The 12,749-nt window shown below is 38.6% G+C and overlaps 2 protein-coding genes across 4 annotated transcripts in view; one reads left to right on the top strand and one right to left on the bottom strand.

Annotated features, from left to right (window-relative positions):
• KLHL20 (kelch like family member 20) overlaps positions 1-12,749 on the top strand; it is a 46,646-nt gene that overhangs the window by 3,975 nt on the left and 29,922 nt on the right. For all 3 annotated transcript variants that reach the window (XM_032291357.1, XM_032291358.1, XM_032291356.1), the window contains one exon: positions 11,827-12,400. In XM_032291357.1, the coding sequence (XP_032147248.1) occupies positions 11,827-12,400 (574 nt within the window). The remainder of the gene's footprint in view (positions 1-11,826; positions 12,401-12,749) is intronic.
• LOC116560126 (ubiquitin-conjugating enzyme E2 D3) lies at positions 8,111-9,415 on the bottom strand. Its single transcript, XM_032291362.1, has one exon. The coding sequence runs from the start codon at positions 9,195-9,197 to the stop codon at positions 8,754-8,756; it is 444 nt and encodes a 147-aa protein (XP_032147253.1). The 5' UTR covers positions 9,198-9,415; the 3' UTR covers positions 8,111-8,753.

Below are 12,749 nucleotides of genomic sequence, written 5' to 3'. Positions count from 1 at the left end.
AAAAAAAAAAAAAAAAAGACACTAATGTTGCAGGGCACAGTGGTTCACACTTGTAATCCCAGCTACTCAGGAGGCTGAAGCAGGAGGATTGCTTGAGCCCAGGAGTATGAGGCTGTGGTGATCATGCCACTGCACTCCTGCTTGGGTAACAGAGATCCCATCTCTTAAAATAAATAAATAAAAATAAGAAAATAAAATGCATTTAAAAAGACACTAATGTCAGCATATTGTGCACATTCTTCTGTATCTTTATTCACTTGACAAATTATTTTGTAAATTTTAATAAATGCATATAAACTCACCTTATTCCTTTTAATAGTTATGTAGTATTCCATTGTCTATATGCACCTTAGTTAATCAGTCCCATTTGAGAATCATGTATTTCAACTGTTTTGCTGTTACAACCAGTTCTGTCTTCGGTGAATATCCTTGTAGGTGGCTTTTGCCCAAATGTGTAAGTATAGAATACGTTTTTAGATTTAGAATTGCCTAAAGAGTATGTACATTTTTAAATTTTAGTAGACATTGACAAATTTTTGTCCTTAGAGTTACACCAATCCATAGTTTTTACCAACAATATAACTCCCAAGATGTTATTTTTAATCATTCATTTTATTTAGAGATAAAAAAAATATTTTGTAATGTAATTCTTCCAACTTTCCTTAAATATATAAATAGAAAACTGAGCCTGATTGTAGAAATTGGTTCATTCATACATCAAGCCTTTATGTAATACACTCTATTCATGTTTATTGTATGAAACAGATCAAATGATGAAAACAGATATCATGATACAACATTAGCCTGGTGCAGTGGCTCATACCCAGCGCTTTAGGAGATGGAGGCAGGAGGATCACTTGAGCCTACGTGTTTAAGGATGCAGTGAGCTGTGATTGCACCAATGTACTCCAGCCTGGAAGACAGGGCAAGACTTCATCTCTGAAATATAATTAATTAATTGGTTGGGCGCTGTGGCTTATGTCTGTAATCCCAGCATTTTGGGAGGCTGAGGCAGGTGGATCACCAAGTCAGGAGTTGGAGACCAGCCTGCCCAACATGGTGAAACCCCATCTCTACTAAAAATATTTTTAAAAAAAATTAACCAGGCATGAAGGTAGGTGCCTGTTTAATCCCAGCTACTTGGGAGGCTGAGGCAGGAGAATTGCTTGAACCTGCATGGCGGAGGTTGCAGTGAGCCAAGACCACACCACAACTCCAGCCTGGGCAACTGAGTGAGACACTGTCAAAAAAAAAAAAAAAAAAAAATATAAAAATATAAATATATATTTAACAACATTAACAGAATTTTAATAGAGATGTAAACTTAGAGGAGGAAACTGCTCTGTGGAGATGAGAAAGCATCACAGAGATGGTAATATTTGAGCTGGATCTTCTAGAAAGAGTAAGAATTTACTTCTAAAGAAGGTAGTTAATTAAGGATACCATAAAAGGAAGGAACAGCTTATGCAAAAAAAGAAAAGAGACAGCACCAAGACCTAGAATTGTCTGACATGCATGGAACAATGAGTATATCTGGTGTATAGGGTATGTTGGGGAAGAAGGGGAAGTAGAAAACATCATAGAAAATGAGGCTACAACCATGGGAAACAATTTGAACTTTATCGTTTAGGTATTTAAGAGCCAGTTCACGTTATTATACATTATTATACAAATCGTTTTTTCTTTGAACTGATTTCTAGGCATATAGGGGATGAATTGGAAAGAAGGAAGAAATTATGGCAAGGAAATTAATTGAAAGTAGTTGTGGTAGTTTAGATGAAAGATAATAAGAACCTGAAGTAGATCTATGGCCGTAAGGTTGAGAGAAGAGGATGGAATTGAGAGCTTGTATTAGTAAAACCAAAAGGATTTGGTGAACATGGAATGAGAAAAAGGTAATATTATAAATGACTCCAAACTTAGGAAACTAAGTGCAGTCATGGTAAGATTTAAACACACACACACACCGCGCGCGCACGCGCGCAGGAAGAGAAACAGGTTTCAGTAAGCCAAGAATAGATTCTATTTCCTATACTTTAAGATTATTGTGTTTAGGAAACAGCCAGGTGGAGATTTCCAGCATGTGACTGGAATATGAGTCTGGGGCAGAAGAGAGATTTGGGCTAGAAATTAAAAAAAAAAATATGAGTCATCAGTACTAAGATATTTGTTTAAGCTGTAGGCATAAGTGATGGTAGAACAGAAAGGAGAATGCTGAGGACAGAACCTTAGGGAGTACCAAGGGTGTTTAAGGTGGGCCTAGCAGGAAGACCCAATAAAGTCTCTAAAATGAGTAAGAAGCTTTACATGCTTTGGGTCTTATTTTATTTAACAGTATCTAGAGTTTTTATTGATAATTTTTTACTCAACTGAACGATAGCTGAGATACCCCTTGAGTTCAATTTCAGAAGACAAAAAAATTTCCAATCTCATATCTTTGAAATTTTCAGTTTGTTCTAGTCAGTCCAAAGGGTATGCTTAAAAATAGTAAAACATATACTTGCTTGATTTGACTATTCCCTAGTGTAGCATGCACTGTAGGTAGCTTGCACATCTCTTCTTCCTTTCTTCCATCTACTATAGACACTAGAAAAATTAAATACTCTGCTTGATTTCTTAGTTATCTCTGCATATGGGAAGGGCTGTGTGACACAGTGCTACCAATGAGATGTCAGCAGTAGTTGTTCAGGGGTATTCTAGGAAGGTTTTTGCTATCCTGACATAAAGGGAAACTAGCACACTTGCATGAGGATTTGCCCTTCTTCCTCCATCTTGGTTGATGGACCAAGGTACCCAAGGCTTATGCTCATTTCATCCAATAAGCAGTGACGAGATGCCTTGATACTAAAACATTCTCAACTAATTTTTAAATAAAGATGTTAATAGCTTGGCTTTCTGGTTTGGAATCAGGTATGGAATATAGTGCCTAGTGGGACCTCTTCTAGTAAGCAGAACTGGCACTGTGATGTTATTTTTGTTTTGAGGGTTTGTATGCTCAAATCTCTACCTCTCTCTATTCAAGTATATTTAGGACTATAAATGAGGGTCAGTGCAACTGAGTCTTTTTAAAGGTCAAGTTGTTAATTTCCAAAGTAAAACAAAATTTTTTAAGTAGAAAAGGTGAAATGTTTATTTAGATAGTGTATTAGCCCTTTGCAATAAAGAAGTACCTGAAACTGGATAATTTATAAAGCAAAGAGGTTTATCTTGGCTCATGGTTCTGCAGGCTGTACAAGAAGTGCCTGCTTCTGGTGAGGGCCTCAGGAAGCTTCCAGTCATGGCAAAAGGCATAGCAAGAGAAGGACCGAGAGAGACGGGAAGAGGTGCCAGGTTCTTTTAAACAACCAGCTCTCCCTTGAACGGATAGAATGAGAACTCACTCATTAACGAGAGGATAGCACCAAGCCATTCTTTAGGGATCTGCTCCTATAACCCTGACACCTCCTATCAGGCCCCACTTCCAACACTGGGGATCACATTTCAACATGAGATTTGGAGGGGACAAACATCCAAACTCTAACAGCTAGGAAGCGCAAATCCAGACTTAAGAAAAGATCTGCAGGCCTTTGGACTAAAAGATAAAATTTGATTATAAATGCCTTACAATCAAAGAGTATATTTTCTAAACATTTTATTTTGCTTGATTTTCAAATTATTATAGCTACTTACAGAAAATTACTCTTGCCTCAAAACTATTACAGTTGGAATAGTAGATATGGGGAGTGTGTGACTTGATAACTGAAATTTGATGTTGACTCATTTTGGGTGGGTAGAATTATTATTTAAGGAGATATCAAAACTTGTAACATTCCTTTGGTAAACATGAAGCATATTTAAGATATGTGATTTGGTTTTTAGTTTATGCTTCCTACATGCACATGATTATTCTTTTCACTGTCATTTTAGGAGATAACTGTTTATGGGAATGACCATTCATTTACTTAGTGTACATTTCCTTGGCTTTCTAAACTCCTTTGACTCACCTTCACTCATTTCAACTTTTTTCTTTTTTTTTTGAGACGAATTATCACTGTTGCCCAGGCTGGAGTACAGTGGCACGATCTCGGCTCACTGCAACCTCTGCCTCCCAGATTCAGGTGACTCTCCTGCCTCAGCCTCCCAGGTAGCTGGGACTATAGGCGTCCACCACCATGCCCGGCTAATTTTTGTATTTTTAGTAGAGATGGGGTTTCACCATATTAGCCAGGCTGTCTCAAACTCCTGACCTTGTGATCTGCCCACTTTGGCCTCCCAGTGTGCTGGGATTACAGGTACAAGCCACCGCACCTTGTTTCAACATTTGACTCTTGCTGTCACTCAGAAAAACCCTGAAATCATCAATCCTCATAACTCATTCTCTAACTGTTACTTCTCAAACACCCAGTATATCTATCTGTTCTTTGACTTAGTCAGAATCAACATGCCTTAGCCCTGTTTGCGCCAGTTCACTTCCTCAAATACTGCAACCTTTTTCTAGCCATCACTCAACTCCTTCGTTTGTGGCATTTCCCAACTCTAGATTGATCTAGGCATTTATTTTTAATTTTTTATTTATTTTTCCTTTTGAGAGAGTCTCACTCTGTCCCCCAAGCTGGAGTGCAGTGGCATAGTTTTGTTTTACTGTAATCTCCACCCCCTGGGTTCAAGCGATTCTCCTTAGGCATTTATATTCTTTCATCTGGGCTGTTGAGTACTGCTGCATAAAACTGGCCATGGGGAATTCATGCTACCATATTCATGATCCTGGGTTTTGTTTTGTTTTTTAGAGAAACGGGGTCTTGCTCTGTCACCCAGGCTGGAATGCAATAGTAGGGTCATAGCTCACTGCATCCACCAACTCCTGGGCTCAAGTGATCCTACCACCTCAGCCTCCTGAGTAGCTGAAACTACAGGAACATGTCACCACACCTGGCTAATTTTTAAAATTTTTTGTAGAGATGGTATCTCATTTTGTTGCCCAGGCTGGTCCCAAACTCCTGAGCTCAAATGATCCTTCTGCCTCAACCTGCGACAGTGCTGGGATTACAACTGTGAGCCACCATGCCCAGCTACTTTTTACATTCTTAAATGGTTGAGAAAAAAGGCAAAAGATGAATATTTCCTGAAGTGAAAGCTATATGGATGGACACCAATGGCTGGGGGTGCAGTGGCCCACACCTGTGATCCCAGCACTTTGGGAAGCTAAGGCAGGAGGATCACTTGAGGCCAAGAGTTCTAGGCCAGCCTGGACAACATAGAGACCTTATCTCTACAAAAAAAAAAAAAAATTAAAATTTAGCCAGGCATGGTGGCATGCACTGGGGGCCTTACTACTCAGGAGGCTGAGGTCAGAGGATGGCTTCAACCAGGAGTTTGAGGCTGCAGTGAACTATGATCACACCACTACACTTCATCCTCAGTGACAGAGCAATACCTTGATTCTAAACAAAAAAAAGAAAAAGATTCTACTATACTAATACAGTAATAAGAGCATATATATATATATATTTTTTTTTTCCCCCCGTGGTAAACATTTAAAAGAAAAATGGAGACATTAGCTTAGCTTATCCACATTGTACTTCAGTAAAATAAAAAAATGTTTATATCTCAGTTCAACAGTACCATCTTTATGTACATAACTAAAGTTGTGACAATAACACTTTACTTTCGGCATGCAGTGTCAGTATTTCAGGAATTTTTGAATTGGTCTTCTGTCTTTAATGGTGACTTTTTTTAAAAAGAAGCTTGATTGTGCCACTGTTAATCATGTGATTTATTCTTTCAGCATCTACTATGTACAAGGCACCATTTAGGCACTGTAGTTAAAAGCATTTTTTATTGTTTATGTGGATGGTAATAATTATTCTTTAGCTGCTCAGTTTTATGATTTAGTCTTTAAAATTGCCAAGTATAAATAGTGATGTTTTTACCAGATGTGTAAGTACTTTGGAAAAATTGGTTGTTTTTGTGTTACACCTTTGCAATGCACATGCAATTTCTTCTTCCTAGAATATCATTATAGTTTTTTCTGTCCTTCTCAGGAGACTCCTTTTACACCTTAGTGTTTTATTATACTGTAGTTCTTTTTTTTTTTGAGACGGAGTTTCGTGCTTGTTACCCAGGCTGGAGTGCAATGGCGCGATCTCGGCTCACCGCAACCTCCGCCTCCTGAGTTCAGGCAATTCTCCTGCCTCAGCCTCCTGAGTAGCTGGGATTACAGGCACGCACAACCATGCCCAGCTAATTTTTTGTATTTTTAGTAGAGACCGGGTTTCACCATGTTGACCAGGCTGGTCTCGATCTCTTGACCTCGTGATCCACCCGCCTCGGCCTCCCAAAGTGCTGGGATTACAGGCTTCAGCCACCGCGCCCGGCCTATACTGTAGTTCTTTGGAAGTAGCAGACTGATAGTGATGTTCTCCTTTGCAGGCTAGCTATTAGACTGTCTCAGTAGTTGTAGATGATTAGTATCTGAGAGGGACTCACATGACGCTGACCTAAAACAGCGATCAGAATGCTTGAGTCATCCCCCTTTTAAATAGCATGGTACTTTTGGAAGAATTTTCCATCAGAGGACTGCTTAATGAGTTTAGAATCAGAAACAGAAATATGATGATCTGGAGCATGGATGTGAGATATTTCCCTTAAACTCTGGGAAAACCCAGTATAATATTCCTACTTTACAACAAAATACACACCCTTATAGTAACCTGATAGGCTATACCTGTCAGATCCAGGATCTTTCTGAATGATTTTAAACAAATACTTCATAGATTTTGCCTTTCTGAATGACTTTTTTTTTTTTTTGATACAGAGTCAAGGCGCCAGGCTGGAGTTCAGTGGTATAATCTTGGCTTACTGCAACCTCCGCCTCCCAGGTTCAAGCAATTCTCCTGCCTCAGTCTCCCGAGTAGCTGGGACTACAGGCGTATGCCACCATGCCCAACTAATTTTTGTGTTTTAGTAGAGATGGGATTTCACTGTGTTGGCCAGGATGGTCTCGATCTCAACCTCATGATCTGCCCACCTCGGCCTCCCAAAGTGCTGGGATTACAGGTGTGAGCTACTGCACCTGGCCCTCTGAATGACTTTTAAGCTTTATTGAGGTATAATTGATATATAAAAAATTATATTTTATGTATACATTTTGATGAGTTTGGGCATACTTATACATCCATGATATCACCACAATCAAGGTTCTAAACATATGTATCACCACCAAAAATTCTTTTATGCACACACACACATACACTGTATATAAGTTTGGGGGCTTTTTTTTAAGAGATGGGGTCTCTGTTACCCAGGCATGTCTTGAACTCCTGGGCTTAAGGGATCCTCTTGCCCCAGCATCCCAAAATGTTGGGATTACAGGCATGAGCCACCATGCTCAGCTTACACCCAAAAATTCTTGTGTCTGAACCATATCTCTTGTCCTGGTTGCCCTCTTTCTGGTTATTCATGTGTCTCCTCCTCTAGAGATTGCCTGTTTATGTTACTTTGAATTTTCCAGTCTGTAGCAAAATGCTTTGTACATTAAAAGCAATTAGCAAATATTTGTTAGAAGAATAATTACCATTTTAATTAAGAGGCATAGATTGTCTTTTCACTGCATGTTTATACAATGTGATGATATAAAAATCCAAATATCTTATTTCTATTTGTCAGTAATTTGAGACTTTTATCTAGTAATTTAGCACTTTAATTTCCACATATGAAATATGAATATAAGATACAAATTTTCAAGCCAGGTGTGGTGGCTCACGCCTGTAGTCCCAGCTACTTGGGGGGCTGAGGTGGGAGGATCACTTAAGTCTAGGAGGTCAAGGCTGCAGTGAGCCGTGATCAAACCACTGTATTCCAGCCTGGGTGACAGAGCAAGAAGACCCTGTTGCAAAGAAAAGATACAAATTTGTATCGTATGTATTATCTGGAATTACTTTTTTTTTTTCATTGGTTTATGCAACTTTATTGAAGAAAAATAAATAAATTACTAGCAGAGCTATTAGTTGATCACTCATCCATTGACAACTTGCATCATTTATTCAGTGCTATGTTAAACAGTGTACTGGAAGATAGATTAACTAATAGCTCCAAGCCTCCTAACAATTTAAATGAAAATTACAAAATGTTGGAGACCCTATTTTGGAATACAAAGGGTGTCTGACTTCCAATTTCCATTCTCTGTAGAACAAGAACAGGTCATTCCTTTATTGACATGCATAAAATACATCACATTTTCTGTTCTGCTGATGCTATAAATTCAATACCAATTCTCTAGCCACATCAGTTATGAGCATAAAGTATATCATGTAACCTCAAACCTCTAACAGTAGAAGGCTTAAACAAGAATGGATGCTGCTAGAATAATGCTGTTCCCTTTGATGTGACAACTGAGCATCCATCTCCCTCCCCCTCAGGATGATTTCTTCAGCATGTTAGAGCAGTGAGGAATGGTTTTAGTCTCATAACCAAGTTAGAGTCAAGATATTGGCCACATAATACACATGCTCCATTTTTTTAAAAAATTCTGAGTCTTGGGCAACTGTTCTCTTGTAACTACTTTACAGTTTCTAAAAGCAGTTATTGTCCAAAGCTGGAAGAACTTAAGTCTTCTCAGATGAGCATGTGAATGAATGGGGGGAGGTAAACAAAAAATAAAATTAAAAAAAGATGAGGTCTGATAGGGGAGCAGCCGGATAAGAAAATCAAAAAAGGAACAGTAATTTAAAGTTTATTCCAGCTATAATGCAGGTTATTCTGACTTTGAGGTAGCATCACATGGCATACTTCTGAGTCCATTCCCGAGATATTCTGTTGTACTTATCTCTGTCTGTTTTATAGATCCGTGCAATCTCTGGCACTAGGGGGTCATCTGGGTTTGGATCACATAGCAGTGAACAAATGGATAAAAGAACTTTAGAAATTGTTAAAGCAGGCGACCACTGTGATCTTAGAATATCGAGACAAATGCTGCCATTACTGTTAATATTTGGATGATAAATTCTTGTTGTAAATGCAACCTTAGGTGGTTTGAAGGGGTAGTCTGTAGGAAAATGAATTGTCAAAAAGAATACACCGCCTTGATATGGGCTGTCATTAGGTCCCATAATTGTGGCTTGCCAATGAAACATATCATCCCCAACTGGACCTGCAGAACATTGTGCTGGAGGGTCACGGGCCAAATCACTAAGTTCCTTATTAATCCGTTTCAGTGCCATAGTGTGTGCTTGTCGTCTGGCTCCTCACTCTCTCGGTGTGTGCTCAAAGGTCCGGCCAAAACTCTTGATTATCCCGGCGGCGGGGCAGGATTGTCTCGTCTCACACCGGCTCTGCCAGACACAGGCGCAGAGGGGCCGGGGCCTCCCTCAAGCTGCGGCCTCGGCCTCCTCCCCGCGCGGCAGCTGGTGCCTCCCCGGCCCTGCCTGGAATTACTTTTTAAAGATAATAAACCCTTGGCTGTATTTTATAAATACTTAAAGGTAAGTCTGAAAATTTCTTAGACCATCCCAGTTAATTTTGGCTAGAAAAGGGATGATGTAAGTTCACTTTTGTTATGCTTATTCCCTTAAATATGAAATTTATTTTATAGGCTTCTTTTACCAAATTATTTGACTCTTCTTTTTGATATTTTACTGATGAAGTCCTTCATGATGGCTGAATCAAAAAAAAAAAAAATCTGTATTTGGTGTAGTTTCTTGGGCTTTTAGAAATAGTTGTACAGAAATTTGGATAATCCATAAGAAAAAACAAAACCATGTTTTGAATTGCTAAATTATCCTAGAAACTCTGCCCTCCCCTTGCTTCCCAGCACTCATATGAATTACAGTTATTAAATATTCATAGTACCTCAGGAGATAGCTGTGGTTTACCCAAAAGCATCTAGAGACCTGCTCTGCTACTGAAAGCTTCATGATTTTGAGTAAGTCACCTAACCAAACTAGTTTCTTCCTCTGTCAAAAGGAGGGCTTTATACTAGATGATCTGATGATCCATTCTATTCCAAATCTAGATCTCCACACAAGCAAGAGGGGGCAGTTTTCATATTTAAAGACTTGTGAAGAACACCAGCTTGTAAAATTTATAGACACATACATATATACCCTGATCCTGTAAGGCAGTGTTCATCAAATTTGAGCAATTTACAGCACCCACTTTTTGTCCAGAACCCATTTTAAAGGAAAATAATTATTGCAGCCTCTAAAGAGTATGTTCTTTAACACAAGTTTGGACAACACATACTTAAATGTACAAGAAATGCCCAACTTACAGACTTCTACAGTCTATATATACTAGTACCAGCCATCAAGCTTCTCTAAAGCCTCTGTTTAAAAACCAAAAACAACCCAGTGTGATGTCATGTGCCTTTAATCACAGCTACTCAGGAGGATTGCTTGAGCCTAGGAGTTCAAGACCAGCCTGGGCAACATAGACCTTCATCTAAAAATTTAAAAATAATTAAAAATTAAAAAAAAAAAACAACAACAAGTTGTAGAATAATCTGAAAAATAGATTCTTTTCCTTCTCCCTTTGTGTACCTGTTGGTTCTTGTGTCTTGGGACTTCAAAACTCAGGCCAGTGGCATTTAAACTTTTTTGATATAACCTGCAGTTGACAAAGGAAACCAATTATGCATATCTATACAAATGTGTGTGTACAGACACACAATTGAACATACTTAACTAAATGGAATGTATGCTGTTACTTTATTTCATTTTTTAATGCGTTTTACGATGCACTGAATTTTACAACTAAACCTAGTCCCCATTTATAGCACTTATTTATTTGGAGGTTTATAGAAAAATACAAACCTCCAAATAAATAAACTTAGAATCAACTTTTATATACTACTTATTTATAAATTGAAGAATGTCTGTCTTTGAATGTATTTACTTCTTTTATAATCATATTGAAACCTTAGTGATTCAAACCAATTTGGCAGGAGCAATTTGACATATGTAGTACTTTAAAATGAGGCTTATTATCATACTTAATATCTCTAGATATTAAAGTAGACCCAAATTAGTCTAACAAAATCTTGGTCTCGAGGCTCTTTGGAGTCCTGCTAAATCATCATTTAGCTTGCCATTTTCTTTACTATTTTAATTTTAAAAAAACTTTGAAGAAAAGATTTCTGAGTAAAGATAAACTTCAATCCAGACTTTTTTTTTTTTTTTCTTAGACAGAGTCTCTCTCTGTTGCCCAGACTGGAGTGCAGTGGCACAATCTCAGCTTACTGCAGCCTCTGCCTCCTGGGTTCAAGTGATTCTCATGCTTCAGCCACCCGAGCAGCTGGGATTACAGATGTGTACCACCACACATAGCTAATTTTTCTGTAATTTTAATAGAGACAGGGTTTTGCCACATTGGCCAGGCTGGTCTTGAACTCCTGGCCTCAACTGATCAGCTTACCTCAGTATCTCCCAGGGATTATAGACATGAGCCACCACACCTGGCCATCAAACCAATCTTTTTAGATTATCTTTAATTCAAAATTTATTAATTGAAGCATGTTAACTTGGGCTTAATTTTTCAAATGGTTGACCATAATCACCTTACCTAAAAGTTTTATTACTATAGTAGCTGCAATTTAAATGGTTTATATAGACAAGGCATGTTGGCTTATGCCTATAATCCCAACACTTTGGGAAATGGAGGCAACAGGATCACTTGAGCCCAGGAGTTTGAGACCAATCTGGACAACACAGTGAGACATCATCTCTACAAAAAAAAAAAAAAAAAAAAAACCAAATACAAGTTTCCTTATTGCTTGAATTACAAACATTTAAGGGGAGAAGTGAGCTTATAATAATACTGTTATCTTCTCTCTCTCACCCATCATTCCTATAGGTGTACCAACATTCGACCAGGAGAGACTGGAATGGATGTAACAAGCCGCTGCACCCTTGGAGACCCCAACAAACTGCCAGAAGGGGTTCCCCAACCCGCCCGCATGCCCTACATCTCAGACAAGCACCCTCGACAAACCCTGGAAGTGATTAACCTTCTGAGAAAGCACCGGGAGCTATGTGATGTGGTGCTAGTTGTGGGCGCCAAGAAGATATATGCCCATCGAGTCATTTTGTCAGCCTGTAGTCCTTACTTTCGAGCTATGTTTACAGGAGAATTGGCAGAGAGCCGTCAGACAGAAGTAGTGATCCGAGACATTGATGAAAGGGCTATGGAATTATTGATTGACTTTGCATATACCTCCCAGATAACTGTAGAAGAGGGCAATGTTCAGACTCTTCTGCCAGCTGCTTGCCTCCTCCAGCTGGCAGAAATACAGGAAGCGTGCTGTGAATTCTTAAAGAGACAATTAGATCCTTCTAACTGCCTGGGCATTCGGGCTTTTGCCGACACACATTCATGTCGTGAGTTGCTAAGGATAGCAGACAAGTTCACTCAGCATAACTTTCAAGAGGTGAGTTGCACTTGGTGTTTCAATGCATTTATGACCTATTTGTTGGAGAGCAATATGGGTTCTCATTCTGGGTATGTCCTGCTGATTCTAACTCATAATAGCAAAGAAATAAATTATTATAAATCCTAAACCAGCTTCTATTTTAGAGGCCAATTTTGTGTTCTACCAGCCAAAGTTAAGATTTAGGGATTGATTCTCCCTAACTGTATTCATAAAAGGTTACTTTATAAGCCAAAATAGAGTTTAATTCATAAGAAGATCTATGCCTGATAAGATACCTGATATCATCATATATATATTTCCTTCCTGTGTGGATTATTCAGAATAGATGATAGATTATTTGGTAAAC

Source organism: Sapajus apella, unplaced genomic scaffold (genome assembly GCF_009761245.1).
Source record: "Sapajus apella isolate SASKATOON/1434 unplaced genomic scaffold, GSC_monkey_1.0 scaffold25, whole genome shotgun sequence".
Classification (NCBI taxonomy): Eukaryota; Metazoa; Chordata; class Mammalia; order Primates; family Cebidae; genus Sapajus; species Sapajus apella.
Note: the sequence above shows the minus strand (reverse complement) of the source record. Positions and strands in the feature narration are given on the sequence as shown.